The sequence below is a fragment of the Argiope bruennichi genome, chromosome X2 (assembly GCF_947563725.1).
Source record: "Argiope bruennichi chromosome X2, qqArgBrue1.1, whole genome shotgun sequence".
In the NCBI taxonomy this organism is placed as follows: Eukaryota; Metazoa; Arthropoda; class Arachnida; order Araneae; family Araneidae; genus Argiope; species Argiope bruennichi.
In genome coordinates, this window is record NC_079163.1 from 82,512,549 (window position 1) to 82,531,794 (window position 19,246).

At 30.1% G+C, this 19,246-nt stretch overlaps 1 protein-coding gene across 3 annotated transcripts in view; it reads right to left on the reverse strand.

The window, feature by feature from the left end:
* Positions 1 to 19,246, reverse strand: part of LOC129960044 (zinc finger protein rotund-like) — a 590,565-nt gene that overhangs the window by 29,391 nt on the left and 541,928 nt on the right. For all 3 annotated transcript variants that reach the window (XM_056073066.1, XM_056073063.1, XM_056073062.1), the window contains exon 5: positions 10,549 to 10,771. In XM_056073066.1, coding sequence (XP_055929041.1) covers positions 10,549 to 10,771 — 223 coding nt within the window. The remainder of the gene's footprint in view (positions 1 to 10,548; positions 10,772 to 19,246) is intronic.

The following is a 19,246-nucleotide window of genomic DNA, read 5'->3' on the forward strand; positions in this document are numbered from 1 at the left end:
GAATTTTTCTTGATCATTAAAATAAATTTCTGATTAATTGAAATAATTTTGTTGTACATTTCAGCTCGAAAACTAAAAGAAGACATTTGCAACAATTTATTTTTGTATATAGCGTCATTAATACTTGTTACTTAATCAGAAAAGAAAAAAATTAATAAGATAGTTGGATTATCTTCTTGAATATTTAATATACTACTATTAAACAGAATCTTCAATATTTTGAATCTGGGAACTCTATTTTTTAATCCTTCAGTAATACAAAATTTTATCAGAATTGAAAATTTCTCAAATATCCCAATTTTCTGAAAAAACAAATATTCAAATAATAACTAAAAAAGAAATTTCATGGATTAAAAATTTATGCTAAAGACAGTAAAAAGGAGTCTACAAATTTATATACAGAAGAAAAGTTTAAATTGAGCATGTTTTCAGTCTTTCACAAACTGATTTAACACGGTTTAAATTACAGGCAACTAATCACTTTGTTAAATCATAATTGCCCTTTAAATTTACATTTGAATAGCATGTATTCACTTATCAAAACTGCAAGACTCTAGGAAATTACCAATTACAGCTTATAAATATATCGCAGCATTTATAAACCGTCACCACATTAAGTATATATGCACAATATACATAGCCCAAATTACACAGAGCTGCTTATATTTAGACAGAGTTATGTACATATGAAGTGCATATTAGTTCCAATTTGTATAAATGCAATATGTGGTTTTAACCGTTTGACTATAGTACATAGAAAGTTTTGCTGAAAACTTTGAAACAATTTATATAATTCGGATTTTTAGAAATAGTAAGGGAACTATGAGATAACAAGATTTCCACATGCCAACGACTTTTGTAGTAGATAGTTGTTCATGTAAACATTTTTTTTTAAATAATTGATCATTTCTAGTCTCCATTTTTCTTGGCACTAATGGAGTTATTAGGAAGTCATTTTAGCAAATATTATTAGTTTAAAGAAAGAATATCATTTTGTGTGTATATATAGAAGAATAGTAACTTAATAAAAAGATTTTCCATTTTTCAATACTTTTCAATAAAAACATGTCCCCAGGGAAAATTATGAGCAATTCACTAGCTGCTAGAAGATAAACTTTGTTATAACAAACTTTTCACTTTCTTGTACGCATTTACTTGAAATAAATTTAAAATTAAATTAAATTTTTTGAAAATCAACAGTATTGCTAAGAAAATTCAAAAATTATTCTCAATATTAAACAACTGAGGATTAAATACAAATGTTTATTTGAAATATCAAAGGTTCGGTATGCATATTCTAGAGTATAAACATACAATTTATCAATAAATAAATCACAAATTTTGAATTTTTTCTTTAAAATTCTGTTTTTCAGAATACAATTTATCAACAGTTAAAATCATTTTGTTTCTCGTAGTAAATACATACAATATTTCTTTCAATATATTGCCATCATTTTGAGATAAAGTAAAGGGAAAAAATTAATATATAGCAAAAAATGATCAATTTTAAAAAGAGAAAAAAGGACCAAAACCGTTTTGTTTAGATATTATAATTGAAGAATATTTCCGTCATTAAAATATAAACAAAAAAAAATTTGCATAGCTACATTTACAAGAGCAAAGGAAAATAAAATAATTAATACACACATTTAAAAATTAACTTTTTTCTTTTTATCAGAAGTTTTCTAAGATTTAAATCCGGAGAAAAATATATCATCACCTACCACGTATCTACCCGAGCTTTCAATTTTCAACATCTCCCGAATCAAAATATTGCTAGCAGTATAAAATCCAAAACACCGTATAAATATTTCAACGTTTAAACACCCTCAATGTTTTAAACTTCGGACCGATAGCAACAACTAACGAGCATGTGCATATTAATTCAATTTGTTACTTTTTTTTATCTGAGGTCCGCAGGTTACTTTTATTTTTATGTAAAACCTCGGCTATCATCTTGAATAAATGAACACAACGAGGCTCTTCATAGGCGGCCGTTATTCCCTTCGCTCCCCGGGATTTATCTCTTTATCCCACCTTACGTATCATCCCCCCTCCCCACTACGCCAGGTGTAAAAATTGCATCATCGAGTTATGACCAAACTAAATGCGAAGTAAATGAGTATAGGTAGGGCTTTTTATGCATTATAGGGCGCAACCAAATAGATGGGGCTTTTGCATGGGCGAAAAATCTCTTTCCTTCACGTCCAATAGCAATGGAGGGGTAGGAAAAAAAAGTCGCCTCTGCAGTGACAAATGGGGCTTTGACTGTGTAACGACCGGCCGACTGACGGGTAGAAAAAGAGATCAGAACGCGTTAAAGGTGCTCAACTCTCAAATAGAGAGCGAGAGAGTATTTTGATAGAGGATAGATCAGGATATCGCGCCCAACTATCAAATAGGAAAAACGGACGTTGAATGGGAAACGTAAAGCGGGTTTGATGAAGTGTATGGGGAGAGTAGGGATAGAGGCGGAGAGGAAGGAAGTCGCGCGGCTTCAAGTTGAAAAATAAGACCAGCCTCAGCAGTTAATGGCAGGGTTTGATGATGGGTATATTTATCAACAGTAGCCTCTACTCAGGACTTTCAGCTCGGAGTGGTTTTTTAACGTGAGAAAGAGGGCTGAAATGCAAAGGGGAGGGAAAAATAAATAAGGTGCGTTCTTAAACATGCTGGATGTAAATTTTATGTAAAAAAAATGTATATGGTTTTGGAGCAAAAAAATTTTTCAATTTGAAAACTTTCCTTATGAATATTTGCGTTGGTAAATGACAAATACATGCACAGGTTTGTACGTAAACATTTTTTTTTTATTATTATTATTAATGCGAGGTCCTCAAATGAATCCGCATACCACTAAAATTACAAGAAGATATGAAATTTTCTAAAAAGAAACCCATATTTTTTAAATTTTTCTGGGTTAATTTGAAATTTTGTAGTGACACTTTCATCATTTTTTAATCTGACAAGCGGAAATAAATAAAAGAAAATAGAATAAGTAATTAGATGACATAAAATACAAGTTAAAACGAAATACACGTAATTTCCAATGCTTTCATACTACAATTATTTGATATGCTAATTAAAAATTTATGGCTTTTAGAAATGAATTGAGGTTGGATCGCATACAAGTAGTTCAATACTTTAAAATATTATTATGTAATATTTTCCTCACAAAGTCATTAAATTTTGAAAATATCGTTCAAAGACACATAATTTCTCAAAGTTACAGTTAATAAGTTTTATGAAAGATAAATAGATAGTATTTTAAGCAGCTTATTTAAATCCATAGGATATCACTAATAATTAATTAATTTAAATGTTGTATAATTTTGACTAAGACGAAACACAAAAATACCCCATTAATTGTGGAGAAAAAGCAAGCATTTTTAAATAATAATTACTTCCCCTAAAAAAGCACCATAACTTTTTTTGGATCTTTTAAAATAAAATTTGAGTAAAGAAACGAAAAGAAAAGTAAAATAAATAAATAAATAAAACTAAAAATAATAAAGATAATATCTTCAATTTTTAACAACATTTATAATTTTTCAAGACGAATTCCGAGAATCAAAAGATATTAAATCGATTTCATACTTTTAAAGGGGGAAAAAAATGCGTCTCAAATAAGCCTAAACTATAAAACTATATGTATATATGTACATTTGTTCCCTTCCTTTAAGGGGAAAAAAAAAAATCAGAATTCAGTTGCTTCTGCTTCAAATTAACGGTCAAGAGTTTTACACACAAAAAAAGAAGAAAATCATGAAATTATTTTTAAAAATATTTTCCCTTCAAAAAGTTTCCTTATTTTTTATATAAATTTAAAAAGCAACAACAACAATATTTTTCGGTTTTTCATTGGGGGCTCTCTTCGTATATATGTGTTCAGTCAAACTGTTTTGAAGACCTCAAAAACGTATACGGAAAAGTTCTGAAAAGAGAGCAAGAAATTGCCGTTTTTCTGGCAAAATCGGAGTGATGAAGGTTTTTTTAAAAAACGAAAAAGGAAAAGATCGGATGAAAGACAGAACGCTCATCCGCCATGCTGTCTGTGGAGTTCTGACGTCACCGAACTTTCAAAGAGCAATGATAAGGGTTGCCATATTTCGAAGAGACCTCGCCTTATATTTGGCGCAAGATATGGCTCATTAAAAGCGAGTCGATCTAATTTAGAAAGAAATTCTAATTTAAAAGTTTGAAGGAAGAAATGCTTTTAGAAAATGAATAGTGCTACTTCTACAGGAGATTATCCATGTAAAATTGAATATTAGCTCTAAAAAGAGGTTTCATTAAGATAAAAACTAAATGTAATTAAAAAAAATTCGAAGCTTAAAAAATAGGAAGTAAAACATGTTAACAGGAAATATAAACTGTATGTTTTTTTTCTTGGGGAGGGAGAGGCCATCTTTAAGAATGAAATTGAATTGCAGGATTTAAAAGTTTTTATTAAGACAGGAAAAAAAAAAGAAAAAGGATGGAATAAAAGACTATCTTCAAATGCAAAAAATGATTAAAATACTGTATAAAAGAAACGAAGGAAAAAAAATGAGAAACTAACTAGCTGCGTTTCAAGCTTTTTAAGTACATTTGTTTTTGAAAAAAAAATAAATGTTTTTTTTTATTTTATTTTATAGGTTCTTAGAAAAAAAATGTGATACATAAAAAAAAACCAAGCCTGAAGTTTCAGATTCATATCTACAAAGGTAAACTTACAACAGGACATTAAAAAATACGAGAAAAAAATATTTAAATCAATCGGTAACCCACAAAACATAAAAAAAAGTTGTAAAACAAGAAGCATTAAAATTAAGGCAAGATTAGGCGCGAAACTTTTTGATGTATGTGGCAGTGAAAAATACCCAGAAGGATCATCTCCCTTGCGATTGCGCTTCTGCGTAACTTTTTCCCCGCAAAATCACGCCAACATCTCCACCCGATGGCGATCTATTCCCTATATAAATCCTATGTAAAAAACACAGTAAGCCAAATGGCGAAATTTGGCTTTTAAAATACGCGCCCAGCGTTGGTAACCTTGGGCGTGGACAGTGGGTAGCGTTGTCCAATGGGAAGAAGCGACCAGCACTCGTGCCATAAATCACAGCAGTGACAGATATTTGACAGCCGATGATGGATGTCCGTGCATAGTAAATGGCGCATTGATTTCTGTCCCTCCCCCCTGCACCCAACAAGCAGGGGGGGAAGCGCCTTTATTCAGCCGTCAAGATCGAGTATAATGGATGGCTTTTCCAAACCCTGGGGGTCACCAGCGATGTACTTCTTACAGCCTGCCTGCGACAGTCTTCTTAACGAGAATATAAGAAGGCCAGCCTGCCTTCGCTAATATCCTTGTCGGATTGGGGGGAGGGGTAAAGGGATTTAGTACTGGGGGAGGGGGGCAGCTCTGACTCGACTAGGGATTGTCTCGAGTGACCTATCACTCGATTTTTATTTTCTACACGCATTCAGGGGACGAAAACTTTGGGGACGATTTTCTTCTGCGGTTTTTTTACCATAAAGGAAAACTTGGAAGGTCCAACATATCGGTAATAAGTATATTATTATTTTGTTTATTTACATTATTATTATTTTTAATGGCTGATCATAAAGAATTGGATGGGTGAGAGGTTTTATTGGGCAACCCTTTACCTCTCAATTTCTATTAGACGTTATGGAATTTTGTTGAATTAAAAGTGTCAACAGCAGCGTGCAAACCACTCATGTTTAAGGTGTGGAGGGCGTATCTGTCAAATGGAGCGGTAGTTGCGATATTTCGCGTGTCACCTAAGCAGCGTAGCTTTTTATAGCCTGCCCTGTCTATCTTATTGCTTAAGCATTTCTGACAGGCAGAGAAGTTGCGATGCTGGGGCGTTCCGAAACATTTTAAAGAGTTAAAAAGGTTATTGTGGATATTTTAAGAGGCAGTGGGAAATTGATAATTAAAAAAGAATATAGAGGACAGCAACAAATTATTGTAAACAGCGTCAATAATTAACATGAAATGGGCAACTATTAAACAAAAAGAGAAAAAATTATTTTCAATAAAATTTAATATCCACATATCGATTCAAACTAATATAAAATACACATTTTATGTGCACGCATTTTTCTTTGAACTTAACATGCTATAAAAATTTTGCGAGAGTTTTTTTTTTTTTTTATTTTTTTATATGAATGTATGGTACCAGTTAAATTTACTGTAGAGATTTTTTTTTCTCACTTAACTTTTAAAAAGATGTTTGTTGTTTAAATACAACACAAAAATATATAATTAAAAAAACTGAAAAGATAATCAAATTGATATGACATATCTTACTTTTAACTCTAACTTTAGCATTTATGATTTATCCAGACTTTTTAAGACTTTTCTTTACCGAAAAACCTTCGCAACTCGAAATAAAAGTTTGAGGAGTCTAATGAAATTTACTCAACATAGTTATTTGATAAATATCTTTCTTATTCTTCTCAAGCCAGTTGAAGAACTGATGAGTAATTGCTCTTTTCCCCTCCAAATTTTCTCGATATTTCTATGAATTGTAAAAAATGAAAATTGTAAATTTATCGTTTCCACCGCCTTGTAATGATTATGATCGTATTGACAATAATTTGAAAGTCACTAAAAATGCTAAAATTTAGCTAACAGAAATTTCAACGTATAAATATAAATTACGATTCTTCTCATGGTATTCGAAAAAAATGGTAGGGGCAGGTAGGTAAATATATATTCTTTTTCATAGAATGTTAAAAATGTATTGACGGTTATTAAGTTTATTTTTACACAATATTCCATGATATGTATAATTTTTAGGATTTACTGCACAATATTTTACTTAAAACATTTTTATTTATTATAATAAATGTTAGTCAAATATTTTAATTAGGAAATTAACTATAATAAATTAGTCTTGAGATTACGGATAAACGAGTTCCAAAATTTTATTTTAAAACGGGAATTTAAGCAAAAAAACAGGAAAGACTTTTTCAGACTTTTTTTTTTTTGTCCTCTTCGTACTGGTTAATAATATTTTAGTATTTATTTGTTCTCTTTTTGATTTTTGCTGTAATTTTTTACTCTTTGTTCGGGTTGATGATTTATCCACACATTTTTCTTCTGCGCGTGGTTGATGATTTACCTATACATTTTTCTTCTGCGCATGGTTGATGATGTGCCAGTAAATTTTCTCTATTTACGTAAGGGTTGATGCAACCGCTATACATTTATACTATTAGTTTCATTTTCCTTGCAGAGCTAATCTCTGTGTAGTTTTATCACCCAGTAATATTTCACCCACTTATAATTCAATATGTGATAATTAGCTTTATTGTAAATGAGGGGAAAATAAAGAATGTCGAATTTAAGCCCAAACAATGAAAACGTCGATAATTGGGATTCTTAGAAGACAAGTTCTGTAAATTTGATTATGTACTTCTTTTCTGCTGTCCCTAAATTAATAAAAATAATTTAATTCGTGAATAAAATTATTTTTAGAGCTGAAATTTTATATCGGGGTGAAAAAAATTCCTAGGAAAATCTTTAACTGCGATCTGCTAAAAATGGTTATTGGCCTTTAACTATCATTATCTGCCTTTATAAGTAAAAAAACCTCTCCATATTACATGTCGTGATACAATAACACATACTATCGTATACATATATCGTGACACAATAACACAATAACGCATACTATCAGCGTAGCAATCAGATATCCATCAGATCAGAACCTCGAGGGAAATAAAATCTATAACTTTATTTGTATGATAGAGATCTTAGACTCTCAGAAATAAACGGAATTGATTCACCAATTTTTCTATCGTCTAAAGCAAAATATAATATACATTTTTAAAATTAAACTTATATCATGAATCGATACCAAACAATGAAAAAGTCGATGATCAGAAACTCTTAAGTCATCCAGAAAGCAGGTTTGGAAAGTTCGACTTTCTTTGTTTACGTATCCCATTTTTCTGTTGGTTCCCGATGTCCATCAATCATTAAAAATAATTTCATCCGGAACATAATTCAAGCCAGAGTTTCACAGTGAGGTGAAAAAGAATCTCTAGGTAAAGCGTCAACTGTGATCTGTCAAAAATGGCCATCGGCCATAAATTTCGATATCAGCAAATGTCCCATACCAAGACGAATGCGCGGACGATTGATCCTTGTTAAAAGTTTCATTTACTCTGCCCCACGGTTTAAATTTATTCCCTAAAAAACAATATCTTCGTTTCTCCGTGATTGAGAACAGTTTGGGACGAAGGGGAGAGGAGAAATATCGGGGAGAAAATTGAGTGGAAAAAAAGGGGGGGGGCGAAAAAAAGAAAGAAAAGAAAACTTGTCGCAGAGGCTGGTCGTAGCACACAATAGCTATCTTAATGCACTTACTTTACACGAGTGAATGCCTGGATATTGATTATCAATTTTTGTCTCTTTTCCAAAAGAACAAGTTGTTAGCTGTATGTGAAAAAGATGGACTTTTACCAATTTAAAAAAATCTGGTTAAATCTCTCGTTATTCTTTTCTTTTGGACGGTTTTCTATACTTCGAACTTTGGTAAAATAAATATAAGTATAAAAAAATTCATTTAGGTTGCCATAATTTTGAGTTGACCAAGGAACTAGGAAAACGAATGAGGTTTTGCTAATGAAAATGCAATGGTGACATTTGTTGCATATTTTTTTTCTTCCGTTTAGATCCAACAATTATTTTTAATATTAGATTGCATATGAGTAAATTAAAATCGCGCAATTGTGACATTTTTTTGCATATTTTCGAAACCCCTTTATAACGAGCAAAGGATTATTATATTGAACTGTAAACACGTTTAAATAAAGAGCTAAAACTTGTTTTGATAACTACGCAAAAGTGGATGTTTTAGAGACAAGCGCCATGTATTGCTTATTTACAGATATCTGACTATACTCGTAAAAATAACTTTATTTTGAAATCAATTAATGCCACTGTTCGAAACAAATAAGCTAAAATTAGCGAAAAACATCTTAGAATAGACTCAAATTTGATAGTAGCCCAAAGTTACAAGTCGTAATTACAAAATCTTAATTGCATGATTATGCTGATTTGAAGAAATTAGTTATTTGATAATGAAAATACTCTTTTCTTATCTGACTAATAGATTAGAACGAGTAGGACACTGAACTCCTATTTACGAGTAAATAACTATTCCCAATATGATTTTAAAATGATATTAATTATTATTTATATGAAAATTAAGTACAACTTAAATATGGATAAAACAAAGCATTTTAAAAATTCATAAATGTTTTCCTTTAGTTAACTCAAAGATTAATTAAATAAACTATTCTGAAACTGAAACCAAATTTTGTAAAATTTATTATTGATAATAGAATCTCGGCTGTCGAGAGGGTTGCAGAATCAAGACCCCATTCCATCAACGTCCGCCATTTTGAAATTCGTTCAACTAAGTTCCTATTGACATTATAAAAAAAAATTCTGCTTTCAAAAACGATTATCTACAGATCTTAATTTCTGGCATCTTATTACATGCCATAAACAAGAGAAATATATTTAAAAAATGACTAGACCATTAATTAATCTTACTACAATGTAAATAGCTATTTGACTAAAGATAGCAAAGCATATCTGCATGTAAAAGTAATAAAACAAATAACCATTTGGACTTGAAGCATTTAATTAAAATTTCTTAATGTAATTATTAAATTCAAATTATAATTAATTAATATTTCATGCTTTTATTTATTTATTATTATTCAGGTGAGAAAAAGTTGGAGAAAATATTTTACCTTCGAAAAGGGATTGGATGTGAAAATTTTTTTCAATGTCCTAAACAGTCAATGAATATTCATTTTTCATTTGTTTTTTACTATAATCCTTGCTAAATTGCTTTTGATTGATTCATTTGTTTGGTTCATTAACGAAAATAAAAATATTCTTTGAATTTCATCATTTTATGTTTCTGCACCAATTAATAAAAAATAAGACAATTTAAAAAATTATGCTCCATCAATAATGATTTAAAATCTGTCATAATTTAAGGTGTATAAATCTTTGAGATAAATAATTTCACAATGCACATAAATTAAGAAAAAAAAAAGTTAAACCAATAGGATAATAAAGGAAGTTAACCGATTAAAATGAATTTATTTAATAGATATATAAAATAATAAAAAAATTAAATTTAATAAATTAATAAACCCCTAATATGTTTCGTTTCCAATAAATCTGTAAACACAGAGGCAACATCGAGGCGTATAAACTTTTAATTTTGATTGATTTAAATCGCAATATATATTTACTGATTGTATGTGTGCTCATAGTATGCAATGTTCAAACACCTTTAAAACGAAGCTTACTGTTATTTATACGCAACTTTATAGCAGCGTTACTTATCCAACTATTTGGAATAATTTAAACGCAGCATCAATTATCTTCAAAGCAATGATAAGAAAAAATGGTTTCGATCAATACATTTTAACCCTCTAATGACGGTTCGGCTAGTTTCGAACGATCAGATGCTTGCAGTTTAAGGAAGAAGGATAATAGAGCCTTACCTGTGTGTAGGCGAGTGTGTTGCTGAACGTGAGAGAGTTGTTTAAAGCGCCTGTCACAATAGGAGCATTTGTAGGGTTTTTCCCCCGTGTGGATCCTTATGTGTTGCGTTAACTGATGATTGGAGGAGAAAGATTTGAGACACTGCTGGCACTGGTGGGGTTTAACTTCTCCTCTGTGGATTTCCCTTGCATGGTGCTGCATAGCCGACTTGTGCAGGAAGATCTGAAACAAAAAACACACCGTTTATTGAAAACTATTAACATTCAAAGCGAAACTACATATTGGTTGATCATAAGACGACGTGAAACAATGCATGAAAGACATATGCTATAAAAGGTTTTGTTTATTCAAATTAATATTTTATTTTAAAAGCAAATGAGGGATATTTTAAGACAGACCTCGGAATTATGAGCAATCGTTTGATGGCCAAAATGATATCTAAGCTGGCGTTTTCCTAAATAAACTTCTACATGTAGTATTGGGGAGAATAAGAGAGAAACCAAGCAGTTAGATGAAAAATTCAAAATTTCTTTTGTTCCTCTTCATATCGTATTTTTCTTAATTTTTAGAAGTTGGAAACGACATATATTAGTTTAAGTTAGCACTTAAAAGTTTAAATTTTAAAGACTTTTTTAAAAAATAGTATACGTATATATATTTTGATGTCATAATACATACATATAGAACAGACAATTCATCTTCCAAGCACTCTGAATACAATAGAAGTTGTGAAAAACAAAGAAATTATTCGTCAATTTTTTTTAAAATGAAAAGTTTTATAAACTTCACACCGAAGTCACTTTTTTCCAGGGAAAAAAACACTTCTAACGTAAGAGAATTTCACTTGTGGCTGAAAGCATCTTTTTTAAATTGAGGGGTGAGACAGAAAAACATAATTTCCTGAAACACAATAAGGAAAAAAAAAAAAATGTTCGAATTTAAGGAAGAAAACCCTTGTTTTACACCTCATTTCCCCTAAACAGATCAAAAGGCTCCAATTTATGAAGACCAACTTATTTTTGAGTCTGACGGAAAAAAACCCTCTTCCTCCAAGAGCTTTTTTCACTTCTTTGTGTCTTAGCTGGTAGCTTTTCTTCAGGTTGAATTAGATATGACCGATAACAAGGCCTTTGGGCGAGTCTGCAGCCCAGAGCTGTTTCAGATTAAGACAAAAGAAATGATGGAACGGCAAAAAATAATAATAATAACGTAAAGATGTTTGTATATATGTCTTGTTTAGGACTTTTTTCCTACTCTGCTTTTTTGTTCCATTCCTTCGTAGCTTAACTCTATTTTGTCCCGGGTATTGACAACAATGAAAATTACAACTCGTCAGCTTGCCGTGCAATAATGAGGTTCGTCGTCTTCCTTCTGAAAACATTTTTTTCTTCCTTTTCTTATATCTTACCTTAACTCTGATCAATTCCTCCCCCTTTACCCCTCCCTATCCTGATCCCCATTTATCCTGCAAGGACAAACGAATGAAGTCTCGCTGATCTGTGGAATCTGATGCCCCTGTGTCTTCATCCCAAGAGATTGGACTAGTTACAAACTGTTCATGCTGTCGTACTTTTCACCTTTTCATTGGGATACCTATTACTTTTCTTTTCCCCTGCCTTCAGCCGTGGTGTTTCAACCGTTTCTGACAAATCTTGTTAGGGCCTAGCTTCTGTACTGGGGGCTGCAATTCAAAGACAGCAGACTCTGGGACCAGGCTGGGTTAAGCTTTTTGGGGAGGGGGAATTTTTCGTGTAAAGGTAAAGCTGGCTTTGGCTTCATTTTTGCTCTCAACTAATTTGAAGCGGCTTAAGGAAGTGTCCTTCTTGCGCGGTGGAGATAGGTGAGGATTTTACTAGGGTGGTGGTTCTCTTAGAAGATTGTGGCACTGACAGCTTTCCTCGAGTTTTGCCAACCTTTCCTTTAGCTGGATCTTCTTTCTTTCGGAAGGGAGGATTAACTAATCTTCATCTTAGGGTTCGTAGGAGCGGAAGAAAATGACAAATTATTCGAGAATCGCTTAATAATCATTTGTGCTCCGTTGGCGATCGAGCATCAGGAGAATGGTTGGACAGCAGCCTAAACCGTGGGATTTCCATAAATATTAATCTATGAATGCTTTTGACAGGAACCTTCCGATGGACGCTCAATTACTATGATTCACAGGATCTATGAAATGAGACATAATAGATTTTGCAACTCGATATCTAATGGAGCAAAGCATCTTATTCGGATGGAAGCTAATAAATTGTGTGAAGGAAATGCGTTGACCACTGCTGAGATTATTTTTGAAGAAGAATGAAAGATAGGCGAATGAAGATGAATTCATAATATTTCCTTTTCACAATTAAAAGAAAAATTATTGTTTCTATTTTTTTCATTCATACTGAGCTATATAAATGGAAGAACACAGCAATTTGGAGGGAATTTCATTGCAATTTGCTGATTAATATAAATACACGGTGATTAATTTTATCAGTTAAATTAATTATAAGCTGAGATAAGATTTCAGACATTTTAACGAATTTAGAAAATTGACTGCTTTGTATTCAGAATTTAAAATGGCTTAAACTTATTTAAACTTGGTTAATGAAAACCAAAAGTATCGCCTGAATATGGATTCAAGTGACATTTTCATTGTTTATTTTATTTCGAGTAAAAAAAAAAATGTTTTATTCTATATTATTCAAATTCATAAACTTTATTTCAATAATATATGGACCCTGCGATAGAAATTCTAAATTAATTATAGCATTAGATTGATTATAAAACACATTAGTCCCTTACTTAATATCGGTACTTTTTAATTTTTTTGGCATAAAGTTTTTAATTTTAGTAGTTTTATTATTTGAATTAACTGAACAAAGCATAAGTTTATTATGAATATATTCACTTCATAACTAAAAAATGATACCAGTTTAATTAGTTTCTTCTGAAAGTTACGATTCACTTAATTTGCAATCATACTATATGTATTGGTATACTTTAAACTGAAAGTTCTTGCGTAAAAATATGAATAAAGCAGCTCCTAATGAGGAAGAGGTATTCAGTTAGGATGTGTCGCAAATAATTGGATAAAGACAAAAGACTTAAAAAACTGAAAACATCTTTTCATATAAGCTGCCCTCGGAAATTTATTATTACTCTTAATTTCATTAAAACATTTAAGTTAACAATTTGTTGCATTATTTTCATAAACTAAAATCAAAGTTTACATACGTTTTCAATGGAGATTGTGTAAAATGACAATTTCTCATACAGTTAAAACATTATCCAAGTTTTCTTGATAAAATTTTCATCTGATATTAATTAAATAAATAATATATTAAAAACTCGTCTATTTAAAAAAAAAATAAAGCTATTTATTTATATAACAATGAAATTCGGAAGATTCATTCTAGTTTTCGGTATACTATTTTAGTTTTTTAGAATCCAAATTTACGTATGGAATATAATTTACGAAATATACTTTGGAGTTTTTCAAAATTCTACTGGCAATAGAAAATCAAATGAGACCAAAATTACAATCAAATTAGATTCATGAAACCAAAAACATTTACTTAAGCTGCAAATTTCTGTTCATAAATAAACTGTACACTTAAAATTTCCCTGAAAAATGTAAATATAACTTGAAGCAGTCTATTAATATTTATTTTCGTAAGATGTATATTAGACAAAATACTCCTATTGATTAAAAGCATATTTCAAAAGAATAAATAACCTTAAGAATTGCTCTTGAGAAAAAAATAAGGGAAGGGAAAAACTAATTCATTTGGGTGAATGTTTTCCCCCTGTCCTTAAAGCCAAATTTATCATAAGAAATCTATTAAAAGGCAGCATGCTGAAACAATTCTTCTTGAAGCAATTGACAATTGCGTCGTAGAGTATAAGCAGATAAAAAGCAGCAGTAATACTCTTTTTTTAATCGGTTCAATATAAGAGTCCGAAGAAAGAAAGATCTCTCCATAGGATCATTTCAGAAGAAAATAGAGCAATAACCATTTTGCGAGTAGAATCAGTTAGTCTACTAATTCTCAACGGCTCTGTGTCTCGAAAAGGGAGCTTATCTACGAAAGAAACGACTTTTTCACCCTGAATCTTTCGAAGCTTTGAACTCTGATTAAACCTTGTCTGTCATAGTAAGCTACCTTGACATTCCAGATAAAGAGAAGAGAGTCCGATTTGGCCAGAGCAGCTCAATAGAAAAAGACAAAGAAAAAAAAATCACTGAGAAAGAAGAAAATAAGAAGAATTTGGGTTTAAAAAATTTATTTGGTGATTTTTTTTTCATTGAGAGGGAAGCTAAGTGATCGTAAAATCATTGGAGGTTTTTATAATAGCAAGAATTGTTTCGGATATTTTGTTTATTATTATTCCGTGTTTCAACTTACGCTCTTTTTTTTCTGCACTGTGTCAGAATTACTAAGGTTTCCAAAAAGTTTTCCACATAATACTACAAATTTTTTTTCGTAAGGATTTTCCCTTCCCACTTTTTTAATTTCAAAGTATTTCTCGCTTTTTTTTTTATATATTTCTTTGAGCTGTTTGAAGTGGTGTGAAATTGAACGAGACATTTGTATTTTTAGAGTTAAATTAAATCATAATATGCAATATTAGAATTTCTTTTTAATGCACATTAAAGAAGATTTTGATGCCGAATGACAATATCCAATATTTAATATAAAGTTAATTACCTATTAAAATGTCAGATATTTTTTAAAGAGTACAAACCCATATTTCAACGTTAAAATGATTTATAGTTATATTCAAATTAATTATACAATTAAAATATTCTTGGGAAGTAGTTGACAAAAATATATATTGCTCCAGCATTATTATTTTATTTCATAATATATGGCAATTTGTGTATTTGTAACACTCTTCATATTACCAGAAGTAAAATTTTAACTATTCAAAAATTTCTTAACCCAAACGCAGTGATTTCAGTTTGTTTGGTTTATCGATATCCTTGCATTATTCAAATTCATTAACCTCAATTTATCTTCACGCCTCGAGCAGCGTATAAATTAAGCCTGAAATATTCCAATATAAATTGGTGGGAGAAGCGTTGCATATAAATTGCAATTAGCTTCATTGCAACTGTATTTGAATTTATTCCGAAGTATTGCATATAAATAGCGATTAGAAATGTCTTAGTTTTATACAAAAAAAAAATCGTCGAAAATTGGATGATTAATAAGATAACAATTTTTATTGATCGATTTGAGTTTTTAAATTAGATTTTGAATAATTTTAATATTATATTTCATTCATAAAAAAAGGAATCGGGCAATGACTTTTAAAAATTACTATTTGTCAAACTAAGCCACAATCAGACAAATATGAAGCAAAATAATTTTGTTCCATCTATACTTGGCGATAGATTTATTTCGTTTCTATGACACCCTGAGTCCAGAAAGTCCTTATATATGACCTCTCCAATTGACCGTTATTCCCCTTACACACTAAGCATAATAGCTCAAGTACACTTCACTGAATGACCTAAAGATTGCTCTTTATGACTGTAGCAATGAGTCCGAGAAACAACTTTTAGCAGAATTCTGAGTCACCAGAATGTGTTCGGTTCGTTTGTGTTAAGAGATGCATTTCTAGTGGCTGTTCAGAATTATATTTAAACTATGCGGATCAACAAACAGAAAAAGAAAATATTTGCACTTTTCGTTCTGAATTTATGGAATAATAGAGGTAATTTTTACCCGAGTCAAGAAGCAAAGGTTGAACTAATCAGTTATCGGCCATAATAAAATGATTAACTGTAAATAATACCAAGAAATTAAACTTAATAGCTGATGCATTTCCACCATAATGCCCATAAATTTCTTATTCATTTAAATTCAAAAACAGCTTATTAATTTCATTTAAAAAAGAAAAAATAATCTTAAGAATATAGGTTTTGTTTACACAAGAAATAGTTAACATCAACGATTACTTGAAGTTACGCATTAATGAAACTTTGATAGACTTAATAATTTTATTTTTCTGAATAATGAATTTTTAATTGAGCTTTATTCACTTTCATATCAACTACGGGTTCAATAATTTTTCTGAAGCATTTCTAAAATTTAAAACATTGTCATTCACTTCGCAAAAGTTCCGCGTATATATTTTCAAAAAATGAGATTAAAGTTGCAATTTCGACAATAAAACATATGTTTAATAAGCAATTTTGAGGTAAATTTTAAAACACGATAGAAATATTTTTGTTGCTACTATTTAATCCATGGGATTAATATAATGCGTATTAATCTACAATCAAAAATTTCACAATTATATTTCCTTACAAATAGTGTAAAATTTGTATTCCAACAGTAAATACAATTATGCCCAATAAAATTTTTTTACAGAAAATGTTAGCTAAACAATCCTCTATTGATATTTTACGTGGAACTAAAATGATATATCTTTATAAATTACCATATATTAACAAAAAGATACATAAACTATATAGGATCAAATTTATTGAAACCTTCATGTTGATAAAATGTTCAAGGATTGTGAATAAAGAACTAGTTTGTGACAAAAGAATAATCAAATTAACTTTGATATGGCATTAAAGGTACTGTCATGTGAAGAAAAAACTATCTGCATATTAAGAATAGATTTGCGAAGAATTTAAATTAGTAATAGTTAGTCGTAAAATCATTGTCGGTTCAGTGCTATTTTCGCTTCGCTATTTATGCTATTTCGCTACTTTTGGCAAAAATGAAAGTAAAGTTGGCATTTCCGCAATGAAAAGTTTCTTGCACAACAAGTAGTTTTACAGAAACTGAAAACCTGGAATTTGTTTTACTCGCGTTTTAGTATTACTACAGCAAATTTAAAAAAAAAAAAAAAAAATCCATATTACATGAAATTATTTACGTTCTAAATTTATAGAAATCATTTACAGTTACTTTTCCCGAATGCAAAAAAGAAATCAAAAGAGGATGAATAATATGTCAACAATAGAAAACAAAAATTTTGATAATTAAATGTTTAAAAAGTCACTAAATGATATAACATAAAGCAATAATTTACCAATTGAGGTTTAATATTAAAAGTTTAAATTTGCAACTGCTGATCAAGAACGATAAAGAAACAAACAAAAAAATATGGAATAGGACTATAGTGTTGCAAAAGGGGAAAAAATCCAAGGAAATAAAACAAATATTTTAAATTATTTGTTCATTTCATACATTTTAAATATAAACTTTTTGAATTCTATTTCAACAATTCTTAGATATAAAATTTTTTATTCAATATATTAACACTGAAAAGTATAGTTATGTTGTGTACTATATGTAACTAATAAGACTCTACGTGCTGAAAATAGTGTTACAAACTGTTATTTAAAATATTAATAAAATATTTTATTAATTAAATAATAATTTATAAATTATTATAAATTTTAATTTATAAATATAATTAACTAATAGTTAATAATATAATTATTATTAACTATTTATTAGTTAATAATATAATTATTATTAACTATTAGTTAATAATTTATAAAATATTTTATTAATTAAACAAATATTTCTTCCAAACAGCATTTTTTATTTATATTTCTCGAGATAAAAGTATAAAAATAAAATAGAACTCTGACGGAAGATCCTCAAGAGTCAAACATGATTGATCCTTTTCGACGAAAGACATTAATTATTAATATATTTTTATCATCATCCTGCAAGTAATTCAAAAAGAAATAATTCTTTAAGTTTTTACATAAAGGATGAATTTTATCACTTCAACTGTAGTAAAAAGTGGATTACTCAAGGATTTATTTGACTTATTTTAAGAGATGACTTATTTAACGACTTATTTGACTTATTAGTAAGAGGCCATGAAAATAATTTACTTTCGAAAAACAATATTAAAATGGACAAAGAAAAGAAAAAACACATCGGAAACAATATTAAAAGAGATCATGCAAACATTTTTGGGGGGTGGGAGGAAAGATATTGAAGGAGTTTATGAAAGTGAAATCGTATCAACGGAGAAGATTGTCGAATCTGTATCAAAGACCTAAGAGCTTTGTAAATGTCAATATGCAACTAAGTCACATATTTTGATCTCAGTTGCAACAATGATTTGGTTTCTGAACCTGATAAATGTAAAAATTTGGCTGAAACGATGTGTAAGACATGGATTATTCTTGGTTCCATTTTCTAAACTAATCAATAAGATATATCGAAGAATATATTATTGAATTTCTATGTATATCATCAAAATCTATTTTTTTAAACTTATCGCTGTAAAATCAGGTTGGGAGAGCATGGTAAAACGATCCTATGGTTATGTTTAGATCTGGACCCTCCTCGGGCCTAATTTTTGCTGCTGATCAATAGCAAAATGTCACCCAGATCGTTATGGGGAAGCGATCAGTAATTAAAAAGGGCGGGATATAATTTCGAGATCTTACCACACGGAGATATCGCATTAATAGGGGAGGAAAAATATCTAAGGTATAGGTGTTTTGGGCCATAGTGAGAGGACTTGCATATCAATAAATTAATATTAATGGCTCGACTGGGCTGATGAAGGAGTAAAAGAGCGAATGAAGAACGAGAGATTAAAAAAAAAAAGACTTACAGAAGCGAAAGAAGAAAAAAGAAAAGAGCGCGCGAGTGAGAGAGGGAAAACTATCGCTAATTTAATTAGTCCCGTTTATAGGATGAGGCTGGTCGTCCGTAAATGTGC